The 15,535-nt window shown below is 39.7% G+C and overlaps 1 protein-coding gene across 3 annotated transcripts in view; it reads left to right on the top strand.

The window, feature by feature from the left end:
* MID1 (midline 1) overlaps positions 1 to 15,535 on the top strand; it is a 246,926-nt gene that overhangs the window by 199,404 nt on the left and 31,987 nt on the right. For all 3 annotated transcript variants that reach the window (XM_057419564.1, XM_057419565.1, XM_057419563.1), the window contains exon 3: positions 2,287 to 2,382. In XM_057419564.1, the coding sequence (XP_057275547.1) occupies positions 2,287 to 2,382 (96 nt within the window). The remainder of the gene's footprint in view (positions 1 to 2,286; positions 2,383 to 15,535) is intronic.

Here is a 15,535-nt window from a genome sequence, read left to right as displayed (position 1 = left end):
TAATACACTTTAAATTAGGCAGTCTCAAATCAAGAATACATGTTTTCATTTAAAACCTTTTAGTATAAAATATTAAAACATTCAAAATTAATATATGAGCAATAAGAAGGTATATATCTTTTCAAGAGTATTTGCACATTTGGATCCCCTTAACAAACTGTTTTTTAAAGGCAAAAGTTATCTGATACTGTAACTATATATGGTATTTTGACTTTGCATGTGAGTCTCAGCTCTACAAAGGGGCATATAACATCACAGCAAACATGCCTTTGCAATTAAATGACCATTCACAGTACAGCTTATAGAAACACAAGATACAGTTCAAACTGTTTGGTAAAGAATGCCCGTTCTTGTTACTCTTTGTTTTAATGGGCTATAAAATAAATGCAGTGTAGAAGGTATTTTTACAGCCAAAGGTTGTGATACACGATATGCATGGTTATGCTGGGAAGAAATGCCAAAAATATGCACTTCAAACACCTATCACGCTTCTCAGAAGGGTTATATATGCAAAGCCATCAAAATCCTGTGCTATCTTTAATGGAACAGGACTGACTGCTCCTCTGGTGTTTACAGCATCAGTCCTGGTAAATGTCAAAATGTATGGTTCAGCAATGAAATACTGCCAGATTCTTTTGTTTGTAGCCATATACAAGAAGGAGTAAGGAGACTGCACAGATGCAAAAAAGGGAAGGCAGGGAACTAAGTGCTTTAAACCAGCATGAAATAGACAGAGAATATCAACACCAGCAAACACGCACACACATAAAATGTGTGCATGGAGGTGGTAACGGGCAGGGGGGAAGGATGAGGGAAGTCGGGTTTGTTAATGGTAGCTGAAGGGACTTAAGCAATGGAATAGATACATTGGGGGGAAAAGCAGTAGTGTGAAAAAAAGAAGCCCATTAATAAAAGATGAGGAGGGATGAAATGGAGCTCTGCAGAGAAACTACAGCCCTTGTAGGGAGAGAAGCACAGGACTAAGTTCTGGTGTTCTTGTTGAGTGCTTCCTAGATGCTGGGTACTGCTCAGAGGACAAAGTACAATTAAAAGGCAGGGACTGTCAGCCTGTCAGGAATACTAAGCAAGGGACTAATCTCACACACTTCCATAACTGAATAACTATGAGAAACAGCTTGTCACACCCAGGTTTTCAAAATGAAATACATGCCTCTGAAGTTACTGAGGTAAGTGTCTACAGTCGGGACCCTTTTTAAAGGCATTTTAAGGGGAAAAAAAAAAAAAAAAAAAAGACTTTTCAGCCCATATGCTTCCAGAAGATTTTCCTGTAAAATAGCAGCTATCTAGGGATGTGTAGTAAAAAGCAAGGAGCTGATAGCTGCAAGTTCCATGATGTACTACTGCAGGGTCCGGATCCCAAGGCAGCCAGACCAGGGAACAGGTCACAGCCATCACAGACCTCCTCCTGTGCTTGGATTTCCTTCCTGTGTATACAGAGGGTAGAAGGGAGGCTGAGACATTTGTTGGTAGATCTCAATCTCACATGCAGTTGCACAATGGTCAGGATGTGGCCTCAGATCTGGAAGCTGGAAAGCACTCTGATCTCCCACAGTTGCAGATATTTATTGCAGCCATAATCAGTTGATAAACAGACACAAACCACAAGTTCTCTCACAAGAACAGTTTGTGAAGGCACAATCTGCGGGTAGATATTTCATTCTTACACATAGAAAGGATATTTTTCTTTAGATGTTTGTATAAAAAAATATAACTCTACTGAACTAGGGAATTAATTCAGTCAATCTTTCTGAGCACTGTGAATCCCAAAAAGAAAGTACTGACCCGTCTACTGGGTCCTTACAAGTGTGCTCCCAAAGGGCACACGCTCAGAGACCTCAGATAGCAGCAGCTTTTAAATTCATATGTTAGACTGAGAACAGGAAATAGAGTCAAAAAGTGTTCTCAGCCAAAATAAACCACTTTTTCTGGTGAAATGTTTTTAGATTTGTTGCTGTTCTTACTCCCTCTCCCCCCTGCCCTCCCCTGCTCCCAGCTAAAACTAATTGCTTAATCTAGTTTTCAGTATTTCCTTAGAAAATCTGTTTTCTAGAACCGGCTCTTATCTTGAAATTTTCCACCCTCTTGTCTTGCCTTACTTGATACATAGACAAAACATCTAATGAAGCCTATCAAAATAAAGGTCTCATGTTCATACCTGTGTAATTACAAAATTCAGATCCTGGAAATATATCCATTTTTCAGCTGTTCACCTAAACACTGAATTCTTCAAAATGCTAACGTGCTCTTTTCCTTTCTTTTTGACAGCAAAATTTGGAGAGTAACCTCACCAACCTTATTAAGAGGAACACAGAACTGGAAACTCTTTTGGCAAAACTCATTCAGACCTGTCAACATGTAGAAGTGAGTATTGACCTCCATTTGAGATTCTTGCAAATTTAGTTACAATTACTTATAGCATTCGTGAACAAAATTTTAAACAAAAAAAAAAGCACAGAAATAATTAAAATAATTGTAAACTGATACAGAGCTTTTTCCCTGGTAAGTGGTATTCTCAGTACTGATTACTTTCTTTCCTTTCTACTCCCTGTTAATTATGATATGCTTGTATGGCTCCCACCACTACTATATTTGAGCACATCACTCACTAACTGCAACATGTGTATCTTTTGAGGTCCTTTGTAGAGTAATATCTACAGGTAGAAAACTAAAGCAATAAGTAGTAATGCCCAGGACCACAATGATATTTAGATTTCTATGGGCCACTGATATTTTTTTAGTCATAATTAAGTATCTAAATACATTTGTAAACTCAAAAGTCCTGCGTACAATATATTCACTTTCAGAAGATGCTTAGAGGCCTTTGATTTACATATTCCACTTTGCATATTCAGTTACATATTCCACTTTAAGTATCACAGAAAATCTTTAGCAGGGAGGGATCAGAAGTTGTGTTTCCCCAAAATCAGTGGATTGTTTTAGGTGGCCCCATGGGGCTGCTGCTCTGCATGCTCTACATGACTAATTCAGCCATGGGAGCTGACACAAGAAGAGATCAGAGTCCAAAATAGATAATTTTCTTTTTTAGCAAAACTTTTCTTTTTACTTTTTGCCACCCTAGAAGACCTTTTCAGTTCCTTATAACATATTCAGGTCAACAAAGCCAAAACCGCTACGAACAAAAACTAGGAAAGGTTCAACACTGTGAGGTGCATGTCCTTGTTGATAGATACAGTGGATTCATTGGGATGCATCAGAGTCACCATTTGCAGTGCTGTCTGTTTTCGTAAGTTCTAAACTCAATTGAAGATGGCATGGGAAAGTTAATGCGGTAGGAAACAGAGGAGCTAGCACAGATAAATATTGCTGATTTAGAGTGGAGCAAGTTTTAGACCTCAATCACAGAGTAAAGGTATTTTCATCTGAACAGGTAATTACCGATCACTAATCAGATTAGTAAGGAAAACCTTATTTTACCTGTGAAAAATACTTGGTTTTTTCTTTGCATTACAATGTTGTCTATTGACAGGTTTTTGCATAGGACCATTTCACTTCTTACTGCATTGTAATTACTGTAGCAGCCTCATTTGTTAAGAAAAGGGTGCACTTTTCTGTTGCTAGAAGACAGGCAGCATTAAATAACAATAGTGTTGTGCAGAAAAGGTATTTCACTTTGAGTATGGCTGTCTATACATCTGAAAGGAAGCCAAGTTTCTTCACCAGTGTTGCCTAATGCATAGCCTTGGGGAATTTGAGAGAGGAAGGTAGCCTTAACTTCAACACTGATATGATTTAAAAAAAATTATCTGTGACACAGACTGCTGTAACAGCCACATGTCACATCTACAGAAGGGCACTTGGTTTTTAGAGGAGCTTGTTTTCCTTCTGTATAAATCCCATGGGGGTTCTCCATAGGGTTTCTTCTTTTCTCTCTTTTTCAGACTAAAATTCAGTGATCTAAATAAGCCCAGGAGCAACTTCTGCTTGTGGATAGATTCAAAGTTACATCTTGAATATTTGACCTCTGCTTGCTGCCTGTAGTAATGGCACATGCTGCAGAAACAAACAAACAAACAAATATCTCCCCCAAAAAACCCAAACCAAACCAAAAATCAAAACAAACAAACAAAAAAAAAAACCCAAACCAAACAACTACGACTGTTCTTCCAAAGAGATCATCTGTTCTTCCCAAGAGACTATGAAAGTCTATCCACAGTATCAGACATGAGGTGAATTTTTTGAATTCATTCTATAGGCAGCAGTAGCACCAGGCAGAACAACTGTAGAATCAGCTGGAACAACTATAGCAGGTAGTAAGAGACAGAGACAAGTCATGTTTTCTTCCTCTGTATATAAAACTTGAAGCAAAACCCACGAAGCAGATGGGCTCAGGATAGCATAAGGCCTCTTCTTCATTGGTGGCCTATGTTCAAAATGGGCTAGATCAGGAAAATTTAACATCACTCCTCCATCTCCTCTGCAATTCTGTAATATATTACCAAGTCTAAGGTTTAGTATTACAAAAAATCCAACTTGATCAACTGGTAACAGATGCGCTACTGTCCCTGGAGTCCTGTTTTAGAAAATTTCTCTGTAGACATAAAGCAATAGCAGCAAAATTGTTAATGGATTCCTACCACATTTTATTAATCAAATTAGTCTAATTAGCATTTAAATTAGCTAAATATTAAGAAATGAGCTTCAGTCAAAACCCTGGACATAGGCCAACTGGAAATCAGGCAAGTGGGAATGTGGAGGTAAACTTTAAAGCTATTTCTGTTTCTCAGAGCTCTGTGAAAATGTCAGATATGATATGATGAGAAGCTATAGATTTTTAAAAGTCAGTATGATCTCTTTCTCTGTGCTTCTTCATGGCAGAAATTCATCCCAAACCAGGAACGCAAATGAAGCAAACAGTATATTAGTTATAACATTAATGTTACAAATTTTAAATCACAAAATAATAAGAAAAGTTGAATTTCTAATGAATGTATTAGTGTTGCCATATGAACTTGCTCAAAAGTTGAAACCAAACAGGTAGTTCATTTTATAGTTAATGTCTTCTTTTTCATTTTTTGATACAATATACTACAGATAATGATTTAAAATAGATTGTATGGAATTTGTAAACATGTAAAAACGTTTAAAAACTTTTAAAACTGCTTTAAAAGCTTTAAAAACGTTAAAAACTGCTGTTACACTTTAAAAACTGCTGTTACATAATTTTCCTTAACTAACTTAAATAATTTTAATCATGTTATTTTAATATTGATTTAGATTTGAGGAGGCTTAAAACCAGTTAAAAAAATAATAATAGTGGAAGCTTTGGGTTTCATGCATAATTTGAACTTTGAAAAACAAGGAAGGAAAATAAATTATTATTCCTTGTGTTAAGAGTTACAAAGATTTTATTAAGAGGTATATAAATGTAAAAAAAAAATTATGCTAATTATCATTTAATTGTAGAAATAAACACTAACATTTCTAAAGCCTTTGTCATGTCATAAACCAAAATTTTCAATATTACATGAAAAATGAAAAAAGAATGCCATCTTCATATGGAGCAGAAGCTGGTGTTTCTGAAAATAAACAACAAACAGGCTCTGTGTCTCACCAGCCCAACTCAAATGTTGTCACAGAGCCACTGTTTCTCATCAGCTAAGTGAGCTGTTAATGGGCTTCCCACAACCAGCTTCACTGAAGATTAATTATCTACCCATACATCCTCCCTATCAGGCAACTGTAACTTCATCCATAACAAAGGCCAAATCCCAGTCTCTCTGTGTTTTAAAACTAATGCTTATTCCCTTCTGAGAGTTATTTTCACTTTTCTCTCACAAGCCGGCAAGGACTGGTTGGGGGCATTCGTTATCTAGGAGCTGGATGCCTTCCAGCCACTGAGGAGGGGGGATCTGGGGCTGCCTTTCATCACAGCAACAGAGGCATAAATCTTGCCTATTTTTAGGTGGAGTTTATCAATTTATGACAGGATCTATCCTGATGGGGAACCTGATCTTAGGAGACTTGAGAAGTCCATTTCTAGTTTTGCATCCCTGTGGGTGGATGTGGGCATATCAGCAGAAAAGCCTTTGTGAATGAATCTAGCTAAACTTGTCTACTGCTTTAAGTATAGCAAAGATATTATTAAGCATTTTATAATACTAATTTTACTATCTGAATGTCTGATTTCATGCCTAATACAAAAGTATAGTCCGAGCTAATAGTTTATGGTAACACTTAATTTAAAAAATCCCCTCTTCTCAAAGGGAACCACACCTGAAAAGTGAATCCTTGAGACTATAACACACCTTTCTGTCTCAAATCCTTCTGTTTTGTTAGGAACATCCTGGCATGCTGGTTTTACCCATTCTTCAGACACAGCCCTAGCATGTTTTTTGTTTTACACTCATTTTTTCATCTTTCTATTCTCCCTTCCTCGATAATCCAGTCTGTCATTTCTTGGTTTTGCAGAAACCCCAAAGGTTATTTATCAGCAAAGTTTTATTTTCCTTCCTTGGAGAGAATGGCAAATCTGCAATGTCATTCTTTTGGCCAGGCTGCTTTCTTCAGAGCACCCCGTGGCACAGGGTAGCTCCCTGGGTTGGCCCTGTGAGTCAGCTCTGCTCCTTGCTCTGTTTAGGGAAGGTGGCTGGGGCTGCCTCCCCAGGGACAGCAGGCTTGGCTCCATGGAATGCTAAACTGATTCATAGGATAAAGTATAATTCTGTCCACAAACTAAGAAAATGGAATAGAAATGGCTACTAATCTGAAATATTTTAACTTGTAGTTCACAGCATTCATGCGTCTCATAGTATCTTTAGAAAACTTTATGGAAAGCATTAAGTACTGTCTTGGAGAATTTTGTCTTTAAATTCTGTGGATATTTACCCATCAAGAGAGCCCTTTAGCATGTGGCTGAATCAGCGTGTGGCTCCATGTGTGTCCATAGAAACGCTCATGTGTGCCAATAAAGCAGCTATGTAGTTCTGGAGCTATTATTATAAGGGGAAGATGTTTGAGGGAAAGGGAAGTAATGTAAATATTATGTTCGGTTGATACGCTGGAGGGAAGGAATGCCATCCAGAGGGACCTTGACATGCTTGTGAGGTGGGCCAGTGCCAACCTCATGAGCAAATCAAAGTGCAGTGTCCTACACCTGGCTTGGGGCAATCCAGGCACAGCTACAAGTTGAGCAGAGAAGAGATTCAGAGCAGCCTGCAGAGAAGGACTTGAGGGTGTTGGTCCATGAGAAAATGAACATGAGCTGGCTTCAGTATGCACTTGCAGCCCAGAAAGCCAACCTTATCCTTGGCTGCATCAAAAGGAGTGTGACCAGCAGGTCAAAGGAGGTGATCTGCCACTCTACTCTGCTCTCGTGAGACCTCACTTGAAGCATTGTGTGCAGTTCTGGTGTCCTCAACATAAAAAGGACATGGAACTGTTGGAACAAGTCCAGAGGAGGCCACAAAGATGATCAGGGGACTGGAGCACCTCGCATATGAAGACAGGCTGAGAAAGTTGGGGCTGTTCAGCCTGAAGAGAAGGCTGCGTGGAGACCTCATAGGAGCCTTCCAGTATCTGAAGAGGGCCTGCAAGGATGCTGGATACTGAATCCCTTTATCAGGGATTGTAGTGTTGGACAAGGGGGTAATAGGTTTAAACTTAAACAGGGGAAGTTTAGGTTGGATATAAGGAAGAAGTTCTTTACTGTGAGGGTGATGAGCACTGAACAGGTAAATGCTCCATCCCTGGTGGTGTTCAAGGCCAGTTTGGACAGAGCCTTGGGCAACATGGTCTAGAGTGAGGCGTCCCTGCCCATGGCAGGGGGATTGGAATTAGATGATTTTAAGGTCCCTTCCAACCCTAATTATACTAAGATTCTGTATTTATGCTTTGGCATATATTAACAGCCTAGGTATGAGCCCTCTACCACAGCTGAGGGAGAAGAAGGTCTTGCTGGATCCAGTCCCACTGGGTCAAGCACAGCCGTAGTAATTCACTTACAACAAATGTGCCATGCAAATTGCTCATGGAATAGCTGAAAATTTCTCAGTGAGCCTTGGACAAATCTTGCAAAACCACTATTGTAAAATTGTGATTGACAGGCCTAGGATATGCCAATATAGGTCAATTCCTGGGTGACATCATCCCTGTGGCTATACCAAGCCACTGCTAGGTCTCCATTCCTCTCACCATGTGCTGGAGGCACCTTGCAGCACTGCCACCTTCCCCTGCATACCTGCCACATGCAAAGCAGTGGGAGCTCCATCCTGCTCTGATGGCCTGAGCATTTCTCATCTGTATGCAGCTCCGGAGTTAGCCAGTTCTCAGATGAAGCAGGGAAGTATTTAATGCTGTTAAGTGCTTAGGTTCTCCCACTGGTTTTAGTGTCACAAGTTTCTCTGGCTGACAAAGTGCTATGTCACAGCAGATCTGCTCCTTTGTCATAGTTCCCAAGACGCGTTGCTTCTATGAATGTGTGAGGCTTCTGCAAACATCCTTTAGATCATTACATTTATTGGCATAAGGCACAAATTTGAGCATGATCCTCCTTTGCCAGTTACTCTTTTGTTTTTTTTTTCTGAGCAATTTGAGTTTTGTTTCTGGACATTTTTCCTCATCTGTTATAGGAAATACATGATTAAATGTCTGTTATTTAGTCAATACCATGAAGCTTCTCTCATCTGTTAGCCAGCAACATAATCTGAACTCAGCTGGAAGAAAAATTAGAGCAATTATCTAGGGGGGAGGGGAAAGGAAATAGGGTTTGTTGTAGACAGCTTTGTAACATCTGTATCTCAGTCTTTCTGTTTGTTTTCAATTCACCAGATGTCACAGGAAACAAATTCTGGACACTGCTGCAAAATCATTTTTTGTTGTATAAAGAAGGGAAAGCATTTTCCTCTAACTGTAAAATTCTCCGACTGCAGCATCCTTTGCTTTGTTTGTAATGGAAATCTAAACTTTCTGGATCACTTCTAAAGATTTGCTGTAGGCTAAATCTCAGCATAAAGTTCCTAGTCAAAAATCGGTTTTGTGTGTGTTGAAGGCTTTTTTTTTTTATAGACATCTTGTATAATCACCTCCCCAGAAAAACCCAACCCAAAACCAAACAGTAGTATATTGGAAGACTCTTTATTTCACTAGCACAGATACTGAACACACGTATATGAGACAGTTTAAATCAGTCTAACAACAGCAGTGCAAAAGTGGTAAACAGAAGATGGCAGCACCTGGGAAATCCTGGTGTTGCCTTTTGTGTGCGTGTGGCTCATCAGAAATGGGAGAATTATAAACAATGAAAATTCAAGTTTCTGGTAAGACTTGAGCTACCAGATAGCTTATTGAAATTTTGTAACAAAATGTCTTCATCAGTTTTTATATAAGATAAATATAGCGTTTCTCTTACTTGAGGAACAGCAAAATCAAAACTAGTCTGTCAGCATGATACCCTGAGGACACTCAAACAATAAAGAGGCTTTGTCTGTGACAATAAAAACCAGCAGCTACTCTTCTTTCACTAAGTTTCATGGTACTCACTCCTTTTCTTGTGTCTTAGGACCATTTCTGTCAAAGTCCAAGTCCTCATTAGGAAAATCTGTGTGTAAATCCTGGTGTCTGAATCACAGCAAATGGCCTTCATAGTCATACAAAGGTGACCACTGATAGTCTGGAATGAGGAATTTACTTTGCTGGGGTGCTGGAGTTTTTTAGATAGTAGGAAAGGGGCAATTGGTTAAGTAAGTGTTTATCATCACTGTGAAATATGCGGGACAGATAACTTGGAAAGCAGCTCCACAGAAAGTTGTTTTTTCGTCTGCCCCGGGATCTTCCATTTTTGTGGAGAAGCTTGTTCAGCAGTTAAATTTATTTGCTATATTTAAGTGCTGGAAGTAACTGACATTTTTTGATTGGTGAAACAGGAAAATATGACTTAAAGGAAATTGGGAGTTCTTGCTCTCAATAAGAGAGTAATTAGCAAACTTCATGATGTGCATAAAACCCTAGGGACGGATTTACAGCATTTTTTTCCTAAGACAGTTTCTAATGAGAGAGGGTACAAGAGACACTTTCTCTATTAACATTATTTAGATGAAATATATGGCATGATCCACTTTTGGTTTCTAATTATTTTAGCTCTATATTTAATTCCATTCTCATAAAACTTGATTTCATTCAATGAAAATCTCAAGTAAGCTTTAGTCAGTCGTAATTTTATATAGCATTAGAAAAAAGAGAAACTTCAGAAATAAAAACTGACAAAACATGCTGCATGGCATGTGGCAATACAGAAAATTGATTCAAGGATGTCCTAAGTTGCATGCCCAGTAAGCTCTCTAGCCTTGTAGTCAAATATTATTTGCCTAAAGGATTATTTGACTGCTTTCACAAATAACTAATTAAATGTATAGGTGGTCCTATATGTATATAGATCTGCAGCGGCTATGCAAACATTTTATGGCATATACTGGAATATGTTGTTGCATCTACAACTGTTTCGTAACTTCTGGAAATTGGTGTCATAATTATGATAATATGTCACACGGATTATATATAAATTAATAGCAGCAATTGCCATTGCCTCCTAAGGTGACTGGTTCCCTTTCATAGAGTCAGAGAATAGGTAGGGTTGGAAAGGACCTTCAGATCTTCTAGCTCCAAACCCCCTGCCATGGGCAGAGACACCTCACACTAAACCATGTCACCCAAGGCTCTGTCCAACCTGGCCCTGAACACCGCCAGAGATGGAGCATTGACTACCTCCCTGGGCAACCCATTCCAGTGCCTCACCACCCTCACAGGAAAGAACATCCTCCTTATATCCAGTCTAAACTTCCCCTGTTTAAGTTTTAACCCATTACCCCTTGTTCTGTCACTACAGTCCCTAATGAAGAGTCCCTCCCCAGTATCCTTATAGGCCCCCTTCAGATACTGGAAGGCTGCTATGAGGTCTCCATGCAGCCTTCTCTTCTCCAGGCTGAACAGCCCCAACTTTCTCAGCCTGTCTTCATACGGGAGGTGCTCCAGGCCACTGATCATCCTCGTGGCCCTCCTCTGGACTTGTTCCAACAGTTCCATGTCCTTTTTATGTTGAGGACACCAGAACTGCACACAATACTCCAAGTGAGGTCTCATGAGAGCAGAGTAGAGGGGCAGAATCACCTCCTTTGACCTGCTGGTCACGCTCCTTTTGATGCAGCCCAGGATACGGTTGGCTTTCTGGGCTGCGAGCACACAGTGAAGCCGGCTCATGTTCATTTTCTCATTGACCAACACCCCCAAGTCCTTCTCCGCAGGGCTGCTCTGAATCTCTTCTCTGCCCAACCTGTAGCTGTGCCTGGGATTGCTCCAACCCAGGTGTAGGACCTTGCACTTGGCATGGTTAAACTTCATGAGGTTGGCATCAGCCCACCTCACAAGCGTGTCAAGGTCCCTCTGGATGGCATTCCTTCCCTCCAGTGTATCAACTGAACCACACAGCTTGGTGTCATCGGCAAACTTGCTGAGGGCGCACTCAATCCCACTGTCCATGTCAGCGACAAAGATGTCGAACAGGACCAATCCCAACACCGATCCCTGAGGGACACCACTCGTTACTGGGCTCCAACTCAACTGGACATCTCTTTCACTCCATCTCTCCCTCTGTCTCACATTCATACACATGTATTTGTTCACATTTGTGTTAGACGAATATGCCTGCAAAACCTTGTCCTTAGACAAGAAAATGGGGTTTAGTTCACTGTTTCTAAAGGAGCAGGTAATATTTTGTTCCTGCCATTAGAGAATATAACCTGTCAGTCAAAATGTTGTTACTTTTTGGAGCCCTCTGTCTTTGTGACATTTACCTTTATTGGAACAAAATACTCCTGAGTTCCTCCTTTTTCTGCCCAACAGAAACAGCTAAACTGCAATTACAGCAGCAAGGAGACCAAAAGCATTGGTCTTTTAGTAAGTATGTTAAACACTAGGCTAAAGACTCCAGATCCTGAATGAGAATTTTAAGCACTAAACTGTTGGTTACAAAGGCACTGGCTTAATTTTCATCAAAGGATGGGCAGTCCTTTGAACTTCAATGATTATTTAGTTGGTTTTGGTTTTCTACCCTAAATGAAGCACGCTAAGGGGAGTATTTTGCTCAGTGCAAGACAAAGGCTTAGTATCAGCAGGAAAGCAAAATAAAAACAATAAATAAGTAAATATTGTTCAAAATATATTTTTATTATTTAGTTTCAAAGAAAGGACTAGCATAAAGGACAAACATAATGACTGAAAATAAATAATTAATATGACCTTTTTACTGCATTTTGAAAAAACAACATTCCTCCTAGGGCTTAGTTTCACAAACAGCTTAATCTGATTTTAAGCCTCATTGTTGCTCAAAGTCTTCCCCACGTCTGTTACTGCCCTCCCTATTGTGTCAGACAGGTGAGCTCAGCCATTTCTCCAGGTGGCCACACCAGCTCCTGTGGAAAACAGGGAATACCTTTTTTCTTTTTGGCAGCATGATCCCAGGGCAGTTTAACCCAGTTGTGAAACAATAGTTTGTCTTGCAATAAATGTTTTTCCTCTGGTGTGCTTTCCTATCCTGAGAAGTGTCAGCTATGGTTCCAACAGGATGCTGTATTTGTGTTTTATAAAAGCAATACTTGGTTCATTGAAGCAAGCCTAGTCAATGGGCTTTACAGCTGTCAGAATAAACATCCCTGGAGTAGCTCTTTGTAAGAACTTTCCAGATCACCTGAGTTTTAGATTTTTTTTTATGTTGTTAGTGGAATTCCTATAAAACAATTTGTTTGTTTTCCATGAAACTTTTGTTTTGGTTTGGTTTGGTTTTGTGGTTAAATTGTAAATGTTGCTAGAGAACTGCTAGGTATCTTGCTGATTAGCTTCTCAACAGTGTGCTTCAAAGCAGAGTGGGACAAAAAACTTTAATATTTTAGTAAGTAACATGAGTATTTAAAACTTCTAAAAAAGTTTACTTTTAGTCAAGATTGGGGAAGATAGTCTTATCAGTCTGACCCAAAGTAGGTTAGATATCCTAGCCTAATTAATTCTTTATTCACAAAAATTCCTAAGTAGCTAGAGTAAGTTGCTGTATTTTAGCAGTGACCTTTGTTTAACCTGCTCCAAGACTGCCTCTAAACACAGTTCTCCTAGTTAGAGATAGATGTGGAATGCAAATAAAAACAAAGCCGCGGGCACATTTGAAATGGGAGATGACTATTCTTTTTTCTTTTGCAGGGATTCAGAATAAAAGAGTTGTAGGTGATCCATTCAGATGGCAATCTGATTAATATCAAATATTTCCAAAGGCATTGTTTGTCATAACAGATAAGATCAGTTTTACACTTAGACTAGGTAAAGTCTGAAAAAGCTTTATTCCAAGAGTTGCTTTTGCTCTACAGAAGACAAAATTTAATAACCCATAATATCAAACAGGGATATGAAGTGAAAGAAGTTTGAATCCATGGCTCTCATTCAGCCCAGTCATCCATAAAAAGAAAGGGAAGATATGTGTCATGGTTTAAACCCTAGCCAGACAGCTTGTTCACTCACTCCCAGTGAGTGGTGCTGGGCTGAGAGCAATCAAAGGACACCACCCCCCACCACCCTCCCCCAGGGCTCTCCCCTTCCCCACTCCCGGAGGAACGGGGAGGAGGATCGAAAGGGTGCAACTCCTACGGGTTGAGACAAGAACAGTCCAGCAACCAATGTACAACACAAATCACCACCGCTACCACCAACTACAACGATAAGGGAAAATAACAAGGGAAGAGAATAGGATAGCACCGGCCAAGAAACGAGTCCGACCCAGAAGCCCGTGTCCTTCCGGGTAACTCCCAGTTACCCCCCACCCCGGGCATGACGTGAATACCTCTTTGGCTAGCCTGGGTCAGGTGCCCCATCTCTGCTTCCTCACGGCTTTCCCTCCTCCCTAGCAGAGCATGAGCCTCACAAAGTCCTTGGCCAAACCAAAACATCATTGTTATCAGCTCTCTTCCTGAGCCGAAAGTCAAAACACAGCACTACACCACACCAGCTACCAAGAAGGAGAAAAATGACTGCTACTGCTGAACCCAGGACAACATGTATTCAGAAATGCATATTAATCATCCTTCGTATTTCATTAAATAAATTAATGAAACATGGATGATGTTAAAACATTACTTCAGTGTATTGGACTCTATGAAGAAAAGTTATTCACTTTACAGCATGGAGTAACTGAAAAAATAATAGGCCTTTCTCTATTCTCTAGTTGAGTATAATCCTTTAATTCATCTAGACTCTCATCCAAGAAAACAGGACAATGAAGAAAGTTTTCCTATAGGTACTGGCCATTATATGTCATCACTTTAGGTTGGGTTTTTGTTTGGTTTTGGATTTTTTCTGGTTTTGGTTTTGGTATAAGAAGGAATTCAGGCTCAAAATCTAGAGTGAACCATGTGGCAATGAGGTTATGATAATTAAGTGAAATCATTGCAATTTGCTTTTCTGATAGTTTTATTTATTTGTGAGTATATAGTAATTCTATAACCATGAAATTTAACCCATAAAATAAAGCTGATATCTCATCCTTAACCTGTATAGCCACAGCTGTGAAGAAATTATTTTTGAGGGACTGAGACCATTTTTAAATAGTAAAGCTGAGACTCAAATTCATACCTCACTTTCCAAAGTTCACAACCTACTTTCTTCCATTTTGCGTAACCAGCAGAGGACTAATGAATAAAAATCACTCTAGTTTTGATGAAATTATGCCAGAGAGTGGAGTCTTTAAAAAGCTTCCCACCCTAATTTTGGGTATCTTATTTTGCTTGACTTTTAGAGATTATTTGCCTTTTTGACACATGTTCATTTCCACTGGCAGAGAAAATTGCCTCACCTATAAAGAATCTCAGAGGCAGAGTTTTGCTCCTGCAAGGAAAATTCACTAAAAGATCCTTTGATTCCAGTATATTATTTGAGAAAGTGTTCATGGGAATGAATCTAGCCCTCTCACACAAGCTCCACTGTAACCTTGAACATCCAGCCATATTGTAGTTCTGTGCTTTCCCAAACATCTGCTGGGGACTTCGAAACCACCACATTCATTTTCTTATGACCTAAGCTGCAATTTAACTCAGGTCTCTGAAGATGAAAGCCAAGGAAGTCTCTGTAGAGAGCAGAACACTTTCCAAAGCAGTTCTCAGCTCGTGAAGCTCAGAACAACTGGCCTGTCCCTCCCCTTCAGGTCAGGAGGGCTTGTATCCAGCTCCCTGTCAGACATCTGAGGAACCCCCATTTTTCTTTTTCTTCTACACCCACTCCCTGAGGCAAGGGCCAGCAGCACCTATCCATCTGTCTAGAAAACCTGGAGAGAGCCCTGAACAGTTTTACTTCTTTGTTTTTTTCAGTAAACTGTTTGAGGTCTTCAGATATTACAGAAACAGGAATAAATTCACCACAAAAGCAGCAGGACTAGAATCAGTCCTTGCTTTCTTGTTTGTAGTAGAGAAGTCATAATTTTTGCTAAATCATAACAAGGCCTCCTAGTCAGCTTTAAAACTGACTGAAG

This window comes from Pezoporus wallicus, unplaced genomic scaffold, assembly GCF_028554395.1.
Source record: "Pezoporus wallicus isolate ANWC-B61680 ecotype Strahan unplaced genomic scaffold, APGP_CSIRO_Pwel_v1 contig_5767, whole genome shotgun sequence".
Lineage (NCBI taxonomy): Eukaryota > Metazoa > Chordata > Aves > Psittaciformes > Psittacidae > Pezoporus > Pezoporus wallicus.
The sequence above is the reverse complement of the archived record's forward strand: the minus strand, read 5'-3'. Positions and strand labels throughout refer to the sequence as shown.